The sequence below is a fragment of the Notamacropus eugenii genome, chromosome 1 (assembly GCF_028372415.1).
Source record: "Notamacropus eugenii isolate mMacEug1 chromosome 1, mMacEug1.pri_v2, whole genome shotgun sequence".
Classification (NCBI taxonomy): Eukaryota; Metazoa; Chordata; class Mammalia; order Diprotodontia; family Macropodidae; genus Notamacropus; species Notamacropus eugenii.
The window spans coordinates 533384869-533400278 of NC_092872.1; the positions used below are offsets into that span (position 1 = coordinate 533384869).

The following is a 15410-nucleotide window of genomic DNA, read 5'->3' on the forward strand; positions in this document are numbered from 1 at the left end:
CAACCGTAGACATAGTTATTATTACACACACATACATATATACATACATGTATGTATGTATATATGTAAAATCATTCTATACATACTTGTACAATTGTGGAAATGCTGAACAAGTTGTGGTATATGATTATGATAGAATACTAGCGTGCTCTAAGAAGTGAGGAGCTTAATGATGTTAGAAAAACATGGATAGACTTGCACAAAATAATGAAGTATGAAATGTGCAGAACCAGATGAACTTTGTATACAGTAACAGCAATACTGTTTTAAGAACAACTCTGAGCAACGAAATCATTTTGGTTATTACAAACACCCAAATTGACTACAAAGGACCTATGAAGGGAGACGCTATCTGCATTCAGAGAAAGAACTAACAAATAAAAGTACTTTACAAATTTTTAAGTGCTATAGAAATGTTAGCGACTGTGCATGTATATATACATATATATGTGTGTGTGTGTGCATATCTATAGAGGTGTAGATGTATCTATAGATATAGATACACACACACACACACACACACACACACACACACACACACGGTGGCTCAGTGTCTAGAGTGTCAGTCCTGGAGTCAGGAGGACCTGATTTCAAAGCTGGTCTTAGATACTTACTAGTTTTGTGACCCTGGGCAAGTCACTTAGTTTCCTCATCTATAAAATGAGCTGGAGAAGGAAATGGCAAACTATTCCAGTAACTTTGCCAAAAAAATCCCAATTGGGTTATCATGGAGAGTCAGCCATGACTTAAAAACTACTCAACAAAAAAACCCTCTCTTTCCACCCATACATACACATACATATGTGTGTATACCTACACATGTAGCAATACAATCTATACATACGTATATAAAATGTTTATACTAAGACACACATACCAATGTAATAGGAACTATATGTATGAAATATATGTATATACATGTACATGTATAAAATACGTGTGTGTTATATGTATGATATGTACATATATGTATGTATGTATAAACACCTAAGGAGATAGGGAACTTGCTGCCTCACAAGGTAGCCTCTCATGCAACTGTTAACCATCTGTGTGCATGTACATATACAGTATACACACACACTCACACATGTACACACGCTTCTATAATGTATCTATGTATGCACATGGATGTATGTGCATATTCACATATAAGTAGTTAACACCCACATGCTAGTCAGACTGTAGGTCTCCTCTTTCCTTAGGTTGCATGATCATCTGTAGGGGTTTTTAGGAGAGAGGACCCCTGGACTAGATGACCTTGAGCTTTCCCCCAGTGTAGACATTCCATGGACCTCTCTGATGCTTAGTGAGTTCTGGAAAGCCCTTTCTGTCCTGTCCACTGAAGGAGATGTCCTGATGTTAGCCTGAACAGCAGCAGCACATGTGGCCTCAGCCTTATTCATCATCACTTCAGCCTCCATAATGTGATCCTGGCAGAAACCCTAAAGCAGTAAGATGAGGCCCCAGCAGGGCCAGTAAAGGCTTGAGGAGTGGGGAGCTGGCTTCTTGGGGTCCAGAAAGGGTGAAGGGTGAGAGAAGACTGTGCCTCCTTCAGACAGTGATGGATCTGCCTGGACCAGGAGTGGGTTAGAATGTTTGTTTTATGATTGTTTTCATTTTCCATGGCATTTGTTGGGCCTTCGATCTGGCCTGCACTTTTTTTCTGATAGATTTCTTTCCACTGGCCGGTTGAAAAGAGCAGATGCTGCAGGTCAGGCCAGAGGCAATCAATTTGGGGAAAATAACTCTTACTGACTGAGGAAGAAAACCATAAAGCACAAAGGAGGCAGGGATGGAAGAAAACAATAGCAGCCTGACAATGGATGAGATTACTGCTAAACGCTAGACCCTGGCCCTGTAGATCATTCCTGGAGCCAGCACGTCTGCTCAGTGATGCTGCCATTCAGCGGGCATGCAACCACATGCTGAGAAAGTAGCAAAGTGAGCTTAGAAGCCCTTGCCTGACGCCCCATAGTTCTGCCTCCTCTTCCTCTCCCTTTCACTGTCCAGCCCTGCGATTTTATCGGTGTAGGGGCAAGCCCTCTGAACTGAAGTGCTGGTGAGATGGCTGCCAGTCCCACCAAAAGGATGCCCAGGATGCTCCTATGAATCAAATACAGGGCTTGAACCCTGGCTTTTCTGATGCCTGACCAGGTCTTTTCATCATAATTCCTCACCCTCTTAACTTTCTTTTGCACAAACTCCTGGCTCTCACTGGCAGCACCTTATAGCTTTAGCTACCAACTAAAATCCAGAGTGGTCCCAATCTATTCTGCCTCTTCCTCACTGTCTCAGCTTGTCCAAGCTCATTTACTCACCCCACTCTCACACAGCTGCTGAGATGGGAGGCCATTCCCAAGGTCCATCTGAATTTTTTTTTGTCTCGTTCTAAGGCCCTCAGGCCTAAGGCTCCATTTGGTGCCAAGGTTTGACCAGGCAGAGGCTGGGCACTCACCAAAGTTTTCTCCACCCCAGATGTCCATCGCTGCATCATACTTCCCCAGGTGATTAAACCAGGATTTGTTCATTACAAATAGCCCTCCAGAAATGATTGGGGTCCTGCGCATCAGGAAAAGGGAGAAGAGAGTGTCAGAAGAAGGCAGAAGCTCTCAGAATCTCTTTTCTTCAGAACCCAGAGACCAAGGCCATTGCCCTCATCCTTTCTGTTCCTCTTACAGAAGGACTAATAAATTTCCACTTTACCTGGAATAAGGACATGCACCTTGACATGTGGTATTGCCTGGGCATTGTACTGTTGCTCATAAATATCCTGGGTCTCACTGGCAGACTACACCCATCGGTATGCCTTTTCCCCAAGGCCCAGGGTTCATGGCATGGACTGCAGGCTTCCAAACAGAGAAGCACTTGGTGAAAATTTACACATTCTCTCAGAAGGATCCTGACTTGGAAGACTCTCTTAAGAACTACATCAGTAAAGGGATAAGATGCCTGGTCACTTAAAGGAGAAGGAAGCAAAAATCTTAGGAAAGCTGCTTTATCCACTAATCATCACTGGGAAACAGGATCTTCATAAAGCATCTCTCCGATCTTTCATAGCTCTGTCTTTTATTCTGGTTCAATGAAATAGCTATGAAGTGCTTAGCATGGTGCCTGGCATATAGTGAGTATTCTATAAATGTTAGCTATCATCAGTATTATTAATCTTTATTTCCTGACAGCCTAGTAGTGGGGCTAGAAGACACATGTGAGCAGGAGGAAGGATCATGGCATTCAGAGCCAGAAAAACAATCTAATCCAACTCCTTCATTTACAATTGAGGCATCTGAGGCTCTGACAGATGAACTAATTGATCATCTAAGGAGAGTCCAGGGGAGGGCAATTAGGATGCAAAAAGGCCTTGAGTCCATTGATGTGATAGCTGGTTGAAGGAAGGAAGGAAACCAGAATTTATTAAGCACCTTCTATATGCCAGGTACTGTACTAAGTGTTTTACAAATATGATCTCTTTTGATTCTCACAACAACCCTGCAAGGTAGGTATTCTTATTGTCCCTGTTTTATAGTTGGAAACACTAAGACAGTGACTTGCCCAGGTGAGTAAGTGTCTGAGGCCACATTTGAACTCGTCTTCCTGATTCCAGGCCCGTGGTTCTATCCATTGTGCCAACAACTGCCTTTGAAGGGAATAGGGATTATGAAATGGAGACGAAGGGGCACAGTGGAGCCACGTACCTGAAGGATACTCTAGATGTAAGGGGAAATGTCCTTACAACCAGAGCTATCCCATGGGTTGTCCCAGGAGGTGCTAGGTCTCCCCGCTTTGGAGGTTTTCCAAGCAAAGGCTGAAAGGCTACTTTTCAGGTGTGTGGTGAGAGGAGTTCTTTTAAGGGGAGGGTGGATGGACTAGCTGGGGTTCCTTCCAACTCTGAAATTCCACGTTTCTGTGACTGGCCTGAGACCACCTAGGTGATTTAGGATTTGAACCTAAGTCCTCTGAATTCAAATCCAAGGAGTGAGAGAAGCTTGAGGAAGGAGAGCACCATGGGACCAAAAATGCTTTCTGTTGGGTAGAGCCAAAGATTTATTCTGAGAATCAGAGAACACTAGGGCTGGAAGGGAGTGAAGAACTCATTGAGTTCCCCTAAATGTCCAGCTAAGGCCTGGGGATGGTTAGTGACTTACTCTAGGTCTCCCAACTAGTCACTCTTTGACTGAGAATAAAACTCAGGTATCTTAACTTCTAATCTGCTAGATAGCATATTGTACCTAGAGTCAGGAACACCTGAATTCAAAGCCACCCTCTGATGTTTACCATGAATGTGACCCTGGGCTAGTCACTAATTTCAACAAGAGGAAGCTGGTGGCACAGAAGAGAGAGAGCATCACAAGAAAGACCTAGTTCAAATTCAGTCTCAGTCACATAGAGCTGTGAGACCCTGGGCAAGTCACTTAAAGCTCTGATTGTTTCAGTTTCCTCAAGTGGAAAATGAGGACGATAATAATATCTACCTTGTAGGGTTGTTTTAAGGATTACATGAGATGGTAATTGTAAAAGCATTCAGCACAGTGCCGGGCACACAGTATCACTAGTCTTAGACTTTAGGGACATCTGTGTGTCACCTATGTCAGTGATCCCAAGACGGCAAGTGTACTGACTGGGTTCTTCCTAAGTCGGACACCTTCCTGTTGAGTCCTGCTTCTCTGATTATCAAAATGATTCCAGGGAGAGGCCATTTTCCCAAAGAGAGCAAGAAACATTTGCCCTTAAAGAGGAGAGGCAGACAGGCTGCTGGGTTTGTCCTTGATTTTGTAATGATCATCCTTCTGGAATGTCTAGATGGATGGCTTGCCATTTTTTTCACCTATTCCCTTTCCCCACAAGCACCTTCTACTCCTATGGCCCATATCAATCAGTGATTGATTAATTATCCATTTATTGAGAATATCCCCTGTGCTCAGCACAGCAAAGGCCAATGTACCATCATCCCTTAATAGATAGGTGAAAAATGGAGAGTAATATAGACAGAAATAGATATGGATAAATGAATGAGTTAATGAATGAGGATAAAGATAGATGATAAATAGATAAATGAATAAATACATACATACATAAATAGCTATACTTTACTGCCACAAGCAGCTCTTAGATATTTTGTAGCTTTGGTTTCCTTCTCAGCATCACTGAAGAATTTAAAGGCTGGAAGGGAGGGATGCCAGGAGTGAGAAAATGGAATCATGAGGGGCTGATTCTGAACATATTAGTTTAAGCCTCAGTTTATATCAACCCTAACTGTCTGGAGCTTGATGGTTGTGCTCTATATCCTGGGTGCCAAATACTTGGCCAGGGGGCCACATGCTGCCCACAATAATCCTGAGTGAAGCTTGATTCAGATGAAAATGTAATTGGGAATATTTAACAAGATAAATAAAAACGCAATAAGACATAGATAATATTACATTTTAAAACAAAGTCAATATGGCGCTGCAAGAACCCTTATATATGGGTTAGTGGCTCCTGTCTGTTCTATATGACCCATTTTTATGGATTCCTTGGGTCCCTCTTACAAGTTCCCACCTTTTGCTTTGAGAAACACTCATCAGGCAGCATTCATTTGTAGATCTCAAAGATAACTATCTTCTTATCATTTGTATCTTCCTGATGCCATTTTTAAGGTAGTCACACATTTTAAAATACAAGCACCTAGTGGGCAGTGAATACCGCACATTTCACATTCTATGTGCTTGTAGAGTGCTATGTACCTCACGGACATCATTAATTCTGCTGGTGATGCTGCAGTCCTAAAGACCAGTCCTTGGGTATTCAAAATGAACCTAATTTTAGATCAGGATGAACCTCTAATCCCAGTTTTGCAAATGTTTGCCCTTGGTGGCGCAGGAGACAGGGCAATGGAGTCAGGAAGAATTAAATTTAAATCCTGCCTCTTTCACCTACTAGCTGAACTGCTGTTGAATCATTTTTAGTCGTGTCGAACTTTTCATGATCCCATTTGGGGTTTTCTTGGCAAAGTTACTAGAGTGATTTGCCATTTCCTTCTCCAGCTCATTTTACAGATGAGGAAACCGAGGCAAACACAGCTAGTTAGTGTCTGTGACTAGATTTGAACTCAAAAAGATGAGTCCTCCTGATTCCAGGCTTGGCATCACCTAGCTGCCCTGTACTGGCTAAATGACTCTGAGCAAATCACTTAGCCTCTCTCTCAATCTCAGAGACCCTACACCATCTCTAATTCTGTGATCCTAGAACATGGAGGTTGGATTAAAGGGACTCAGTTCAAATACAATCCAATTCATAGATTTAAAAAAAAGTCAACACACAGCATCATATTCATAGGCAAATGACAACATGTTTCACCATAATTATCTACTCATGGCAACGTTTATGATTAATCTATATTTTCTTTCCCAGTACTTGACTCCATACTGACATAGCCTGGTAATTACTGTCATTCTCTTGCTATAACACTCCAGGCCCTTGAAAGGATTGTCCTGTGCATCGTATATGCATCAACAAGCAGCAGGTCCCCAGAGGAGGAAATGTAGACTCATTTTGTCCCAGGACATTCTCAGGGGTTCAAACTGAATTGTCAAAAATTCCTCCACTGCTACATGCAGTCTGTCTAAACAGCATGCAAATGGCAAAAATGGGACTTCTGTCTACATGGCATGATGGTGGATATTCTTAAGAGAATGGTTTGATTCCTGGATCCACTACATAGGAACTACACAATCTTGGGCAAGCCTGCAAAATGTTCCCTTCTCACTTCATTTCTTAGAATTAATCCTTCATTTCTTTCAAAAGTCAATTCAGATGTGAAGACTTTTCTGATCCCTCTAGTTGCTGGTATCCCACATTCCACAATACATTGTGTACTTTGTACCTACTTTAAAAATACTTGTACATATAAATGCTCTCTCTCCCAAAAAAAAGTAAATTGCTTCATTTTTATCTTTGTATCTCAAAAGTTTAGCACAGTCTCTGGCATGTATTGATATAAATATAAATACATGTATATTCATATATAAGTGTGTATATATTTACATATGATAGTGTAAATGCTTGTGGGTTTAAGTCACCTAGATGTTGTGTCTCAGTTCTCTCAGCTCCAAAATGTGGATGATAATATTTGCACTAAGAACTCAGTAATGTAGTGCTTGAGTTTGACAAAGCATTTTCTTCTCTGAAAAGGAAGGGGATGAACTTTCACCCCTGCTTTTGAGGGGATACTGCAGGTGAGAGGTTAAGTAGCAGCACCCTGTCCATAAGTGGCAGTACTTTTTCCATCACACTGACCCGCCTTTCTTGAGATCACATACTATACAAGGATGGAAGCCAGAAGAACAAGAACACTTTAAGCTGCACCAAGTCGAGTGATACAACGACCTTGTCTATCAATATATGTGTGTATGTGTGTGTGTGTGTGTGTGTGTGTGTGTATGCATGTACGTATCACCCTGCTCTTGTAATCCCTTGACTCTGATGACAGAAAGGAGATATTATTATTCATTATCTCCTCTTTGGGACCATTACTGATTTTTCACTTAGTCTCCTTCTGGGGATCTTGCAGTTTACATGGTTGTCACTGTGCATAATTTTTCTGGTTCTGATTTCATGGTTCTCTCCATCAGTCACACAGATCTTCCCCTACTTCTCCAAATTCCATTCTATGTACTACAGATTATTCAGTCATTTCCCAGTCAATGAACACTGTACACTTTCTTTCATGTCTTTTGCTACCATGAGAGTGTTGTTATGAATTATTTGGTAAATACTAGACTTCTGTTTTTGTCTTCAAAGTCCTTTAGGATATGTGCCCAGTAGTGAGATCACTGGGTTGAAGTATGTGAATGGATAATTCACTTTCCATATATAGTTCCAAATTGTTTTCAGATCAGTATATTAGTGTGCCTGTTTTTCCATAGTCCCTCCAACATATCTCAGTTTTTTTTCTATTCTTTGCAAATTTTTAGGATATGCAGTAAACCTCATAGTTTCTTAAGTTTATAATTCCCTTCTTCATTAACTGGAGGATTTTTCATATACTGAATATTTTGAAATTCATTTGAAAATATTCATATCATTTGATCACTTCATTATTGGAAAATATCTTTTGACATTTAACACATTTCTGTTAGTTGCCCATAGACCTGAGATTTTGAACTTTTATGAGTAATATTAGATGTATGTTTTCATGTGTGATCATCTTTTTTTCTATTCTACTATGCTATGGAAATGTTTGTTTTATTTCTTAAGTTCAGAATAATTTTTTTAAAGTGATAATAGATGTAAAGATTTTTACTTACTTGATGGGCTGAATGGGATCCACACGTAGGGCCTTTTCCCTGAGGGAAAGCTCCTCCCACTTGAAATGGAGTGTCCAATCAAAGCCTAAACCATAGCAAAAAAATATATATGTATATGCAAGTAGGTACACATACACAAATACATATACATGTTTATATACACATGTGTATTTCATAATATAAATGTATATGTGTCCCCTTTAAACCTTGAGATACATAAGAAACAAACATACCATCCCCCCATTGGCTGCCTTTATGCATTTTCTTGGAAGTGCTTAAATGCACCCAGTAGGAGCGGCAGGATTTGGTAAGGAAGTGTTCACTTGGCCTATGCAATGGGAAAAATTATTAGCTCTTTGAGAGGCATACCAATTTAAGTTTGCAGCCTCCTCTACCAGCCATGCCCTCTTTGAAGCAAGGTTGGTTCCATACCACAAAGAGCCAGGCATGCATAAATACCTCAAGGGCAGGGTCTTCGAACAAGAGTAAATAAAAGGGGTCAAAGCAATGAGTCATAAGCTTACATAAGTCATATAATGGTATGTTAAAATGAGCACAACTGAGATCCCTGTAGCTGGGGCATTTTCCTCATTTTCTGTGGACAGGGTTATCAGAGCCCTGATCCCCAACCCTGAAATTAAATGATATTAAAGGAAGGTTTAGGGTGGATTTCAGGAAACCCTGAGATAATCTGGCCTTTCTCAAAAAAGAACCCTTATCCCATTCCCCTAGCACAGGACTTGGATAATTACTAAGGGAAAAGTAGTATTAGAGCTAGAGGTTGTTAGGAACTAAACTCAGGACCCCAGTTATCAGGGAATCCTTATTTCAGCCCCTGTTCTCTTTGGTTAGGTTATACTGAGGTTTCCAAAACTTTACCCATGCCTTTATGATTCTAAGGTGAAAGGGTAGAACCCATGGCCAGAATGGGGTTAAGCATCCAAGTTATGACATTGATAGTTTTTTTTGTCTTTCCTTACTATATTTTTCTATGATCAATCATTTGGTGACAAGAAAATTTCTTACTGGGAAAAGAAGACAGCCCCACTCACCACCTCTCATGTCCGGGGAAGAGGACACGTAGGCAAAAGTGTCCCGGTTAATGATGTCAATTACTGGACACACCACCCGTGTAGGATTCTGAAAAATAATACACATACCTCTATATTGTTTTATGCTTGAATCACTTTATGTGAACACCATCAGGGTGGTAGGTCAGTGGAGCTGTGGCATCAAGAAGACAATAGGTGTTGCCAAAAGTCCTAAGGAAGTCACCTATTTATCTTCCAGGTTAAGGCCACCTTCAGGAGTACATAAAAGCTGTGAAACAGAACCACTGGGCTGATGTTTATTACAGGATGACCCATTATATCATGGTTGCAAAATTAACCATATTAGAAGAAGAGCAGCCAAGTTAGACTTCTTTGGTGTAGCAGTAAGGCTCCAAAGAAATGGTATTCCTGGGCATTTCTCTATGTGTTCCCATGTATTGTTTATATTCCTGGAAAAAGACTGTATACTGGGCTCTGCTTCAAGCTGCCTGAGATATTGGGCAGAGGCCCCCTTAGGGTCAGATAATCACAGAATCTCAGTGTCAAAAAAGACCATTGGGGCCAACTATAACACACTCAACAAGAGAGAGACTAGACTCTGTCAAAATGGTGGAATAAGCAGTAAATCGCTGTAACTCTACCATATTCACCTTTAAACAACCATGAAATAGCACCCCAAAACAAATCCTGTGACAGCAGAACCAGCAAAAAGATGGGGTAAAACAATCTCTTAGTCCAAGAAACTTGGAAGATCAGCAAGAAAGATCCATCTTACTTGAGTAAAAGAGGAGCACATTCCAGGAAGTGTCCCAACAAGCCATCAGCAAGTCCCACCTCAGGAAACCAGTGGGAGAGATGCTAAATCCCAGTGCAGTGGAGCAGGCAAACACCAACAGCAGGACCCATCATGTGCCTTAGTATAGTCAGCAGACTCCAGCTCCAAGAACCATCACATGCTTCAGCACAGCTCCAAGGAAACAGGGATCCTCCAATGGCCAGACCTCTACATGCTTCAGTATAACCCCAGAGAAATGCAGAAACACCTGACTGGGCCTTAGTACACACCAGACACCACCATTTGGACCCCAGCTCAGCACTAAGTAAGCTGACAGACCCCTATGACTTCTAGCAGCTCAGCCAACCCCCATCCCACACCCACAGCACATCATCAGAAAAACGCCCCTGAGGGTGTACAGGCAACATCAATGCAAGATCAGGTAAACAGCCAGGAGCTGCAGCCACTAGCACAAGAAGCCTGAGACAGTTCCCCTTCTTCCTCAGGTGCAGAGTTCAAAATTAAAAGAAAGGAAAAAGGACCCCCCCCCCAATAAAATGAGCAAACAATAACAATAACAACAACAACAAAAGAATTTGACCATAAAAGTTATTATGGTGGGAAGACCAAGATACAAACTCAAAAGAGGACAACAATGTCAAAACGTATATGGGCAAAAACCTCAAAGAAGAATGAGAAATGGTCTCAAGCCAAGAAAGAACTCATGGAAAAGCTCAAAAAAGGAGCTTAACAATCACAGAAGTAGAAGAAAAAATGTGAAAAGGAATTGGAATAATGCAAGAGAATTATGAAAAAAAGCTTGGAAAACTGCTTAAAAAGTAGAATTGGCCAAATAGAAAAGGAGATGCAAAAATCCACTGAAGAATGCAACTCCTTAAAGAACACAATTGGCCAAATGAAGAAGAAAGTACACCTTAAAATTGAATGAGGAATTTAGAAAATTTCCTCAATTAAATGATATTAAAGGAAGGTTTGGGGTGGATTACAGGGGACCCTGAGATAATTTGGAATTGAGGAAAACAATACCTTCAAAGTTAAAATTGGGCTACTGGAAACTGATATGAGCTATCAAGAACCAATCAACAAATTGGTTGATTTGAAATGGAGAGAAAAGAGAGAAAAGAAAAACAGAAGGAAGAGTATGATAGAGGGAACTACACAGGTAGTAACCACAATTGTGAATGTCAATGGGCCGAACTCTCCCATAAAACAGAAGCAGACAGCAGAGTAGAAAAAAAAACCAGAATCCTATAATATGGTGTTTACAAGAAACACACTTCAAGCAGAGACACACATACAGAGCAAAGTTAGGAGGCTAGAACAGATTCTATTATGCTTCAGCTGACGTAAAAAAAAAAAAAAGCTGGGGTAGCAATCTTGATCTTAGACAAACTAATTAACTAATAAAAAGAGATAAGGAAGGTAAACAATGAAATGATATCAAAACTAAACATATATGCACCAAGTGATACAGTATTCAAATTCTTAAAGGAGAAGTTAAGTGAGTTACAGGAAGAAATAGACAGCACAAATATATTACTGGGGGATTTCAATCGTCCTCAATCAGACTAAATAAATCCAACTGAAAAAACAAACAAGAAAGAGACTAAGAAGGTAAATGGAATATTAGAAAAGTTAGATATGACAAACCTTTGGTATGATTTGGACAAAAAGGGTGATACCATAAACAAATTAGAAGAGCAAGGAATAGTCTATCTGTCAGATAAATGAGAAGGGAAAGAATTCATGACCAAACAAGAGATCAAGAGCATTACAAAATGTAAAGTAGATAATTTCTATTACATTAAATTAGAAAGCTTTTGTACAAACAAAACCAATACAATGAAGATTAAAAGGAAACAGAAGCTGGGAAACAATCTTTATAGCAAACGTCTCTGATAAAGGTCTCATTTCTCAAATATATAGAGAAATGAATCAAATTTATGAGAGTACAAGCCATTCCCCAATTGATAAGTGGTCAAAGGATATGAACAAGTAGTTTTCAGATGAAGAAATCAAAGCTATTTATAGGCATATGATCTAAATTAAAACAACTCTGAGGTACCATCTCACACCAATCAGATTGGTTAATATGGCAAGAAAAGGTAAATGATAAATGTTAGAGAGGATATGGGAAAATTGGGACACTAATGCATAACTGGTGAAGTTGTGAATTGATCCAACCATTCTGAAGAGCAAAATTTAGAACCATGTCCAATGGGCAAACAAACTGAGCATACCCTTTGATCCTTCAATACAACTACTAAGTCTGTATCCTAAAGAGATTATAGAAAGTGGAAAGGCCCTACTTGTGCAAAAATATTTATAGCAGCTCTTTGCATGGTGGCAAAATATTGGAAATTGTGGGGATGCACATCAGTTGGGGAATAACTGAACAAGCTGTGGCATATGAGTGTAATGGAATAGTATTGTGCAATAAGAAATGATGAACAGGCAGATTTCAGAAAAAACCTGGAAAGACTTATACAAACTGATGCAAAGTGAAATGAGCAGAGCCAGAAAAAACAGTGAACCCAGTATCAGCAACATTGTGTGATGATCAACAATGAATGACTCAGCTCTTCTCAGCAATACAATGATCGAAGACAAGTACAAAGGACTTACAGAGGAAAATGTTATCCAATCTAGATACAGAACTGATTGACTCTGAATGTAGATTAAAGCATATTTTTTCATTTACTTTATTCTTTCCAATATTCTTTTTCCCTTTTGATCTATTCCTTCTTTTACAATAATGACTAATATGAAATAATTTTTACATGATAGCACGTTTAAACTATATCAAACTGCCTACATTTTCAGAAGAGTGAAGGCAAAGGGGGGAAGAAGAAAAATTTGGAACTCTAAACCTTGTAAAAATGAATGCTAAAAATTTTCTTGACATGTAACTAGAGGAAAATATAAAATGCTATTTAACAAAATTCAAAAAATCAACATGTGGCTATCCAGCCTTTTCTTGAAGACCTGCCTTCTGAGGCAGTCATTCTTTAAGCTTGATAAAATAAGACATTAAGAAGTCTTTCCTTATGTCACACCTAAAATTTTTCTATATCACAATGCTTCATATATTTGACAAAAGCTCTTATCCCTCCTTTAAGTCTTTTCCAAGATAAACAATTATTACCATGGCATGTTTAGGTCCTTTACAATCCTGTTTGTCCTTTGTATACTCCTTAGTTTACCAATGTTCTCCCCAAAATGTGGCACCAGGAACAGAACATAATATTCTAGATTTGGTGTGACCAGGGTGGAGTATATTACAATTATCTCCTTCTATTAGCTTTTTTGAATGTCATAGTATATTAAAAAGTCCATTAAAACGCCAGATCTTTCTCAGAATAAGTGCTAAATAATCATGATCTCCCATCTTCTATGTGAGAGGCTTGCTTTTTGAATCTCAGTATACGACTTGACATTTATCCCTATTGAATTTTGACTCATTAGCTTTGGCCTAATATGTCAAGATTTTTTGAATCAATCATGACTTTTATCAAGTATTTAGCTATCCCTGGCAACTTTGTCACCTTAGAATTTCATAGGCAAAACATCCAAGAGTTTAGGATTGTGGAATTTGAGCTGGAAAAGACCTTAGGGGGTATCCTGTCTTGCCCTTTCATCTTAAAGATGAGGAAACTGAGGCTCAGGGAGATTAAATGATTTTCCATTGTCACCCAAGTAATAAGCATCAAAAATCAGGATCTGAACACAGGTCCAGTCTCTTCCTGTGGTAACACCTTGCCTTTGTCCAAGTCACTGACAAAAAATGCTAAAAAGCACAGGACCAAACACAGATTCATGGGATTCTCCAGTAATGACTTCCTTTGAAGTTGAAATCAAACCATTAACAGATTATGAATAAATTGCTGATTCTTTGGTAGATTCTTCGTTCTGCGTATTCAATCAATTCTGTATCCAACTTTAATAATTATACTATTGTCTCACTCATATCTCTCCATTTTTCCATAACTGAATTTAATTCAATAAGCATTTATTAAATACATTTTATTTATAAGGTGCTAAATTAGATGCTGGAGATAGAAAGACAATAGTGAAATAGTTCCTTCCTTCAAGGAATTTACATTGTACTGGAAGGGACATAGCTGGTACATAGACAAACAAAGTAAGTACACTGTTGTAAAAAAAAATCAAGGAGAGAATGTGACATGATGTTAAATACATTCCTTTGATCTAAAGAAACTACAGCCAAATTCTAGAACCCCTGCGGTGGAATGGAAAATGATGGTCCCAGAGTCAGGAAGACTGGGTTCAAATTCCACCTCAGATACTTACTTTTTACATATCCTTGGCAAAGTCACTTAAACTGGGTCTTGGAAAAATAAAAGAGTTAGACTGACTTGATGTCCTCTTATGATCCTAATGGTTCTCTATCTACAGCAGTCCTGGGACCTACCAGTCTACCAAACTGTCAATAAAGGAAAGTAGGTTAATCTGGAATAGCCTGTTCCAAGCTCACTACTCACTACTTCTAAAGATCACTACTTCCTTTTCTACATATTCAAAAACCATCCCTTTAATAAACGCTCTAGTATTTTGACAAGAAGTGAAGTCCATCACATTGGCCCAGTTTGAAGACTTCTATTCCCTTTACTTCATTATTGGGTCAGTGTTGGCATGCTCCAATCCTCCATTACAACCCCCCATTGACTAAGACCTTGCAGAGTTGCTAGACAGTGGCTCAGGGCTCCTATCTGAGTCATTTTAGTACCATAGAAAGTCATTCATCTGGGTCTGGTAAAGTGAACTCATGTGGGGAAGCTGGGTGCTTTCTAACTGCCTTCCTATTTAATATGAGTATCAGTTGCCTATTAGCTATTTTTGTTTTGTCCCTTAGAGTCCAAAGATCATTATCCTTGCAGAGAAAACAGAAGGAAAGTATGAATTGAGCAGCTCTGCTGTTTCTCGCCTACAAAACAATGTGGTACAGTGGGAAAAAGTGGAACTGGAGTCAGAAGAAGTAGAACTGGGTTTGCATCCTAACATCCCTACTTACTTCCCACTTAATCTCTTTGGACCTCATCTCCTCATTTCTAAAATGAAGGGGGCTTAACTGGATGATGTCTAAGATCCCTCTGAGCCCTGAATCTACAGTCCTACAATCTGTTTTCATGAATCTATCTGCACTTAGCAGGGGTACTATTTGTTCCCCTAATAATGCTTTAAAAAACCAGTCCCCATGTGTTTTTCCCTGAGCTTTGGTACTTCTGTTCCCACACCATACTATTGTATCCATTGTCCATT

At 39.6% G+C, this 15410-nt stretch overlaps 1 protein-coding gene across 3 annotated transcripts in view; it reads right to left on the reverse strand.

Annotated features, from left to right (window-relative positions):
• The window catches only part of GALNT14 (polypeptide N-acetylgalactosaminyltransferase 14), a 323787-nt gene that overhangs the window by 50519 nt on the left and 257858 nt on the right, over positions 1 to 15410 (reverse strand). For all 3 annotated transcript variants that reach the window (XM_072634106.1, XM_072634105.1, XM_072634107.1), the window contains exons 7-9: positions 9335 to 9422; positions 8283 to 8367; positions 2456 to 2559 (exon numbers count right to left, since the gene is read on the reverse strand). In XM_072634106.1, coding sequence (XP_072490207.1) covers positions 2456 to 2559; positions 8283 to 8367; positions 9335 to 9422 — 277 coding nt within the window. The remainder of the gene's footprint in view (positions 1 to 2455; positions 2560 to 8282; positions 8368 to 9334; positions 9423 to 15410) is intronic.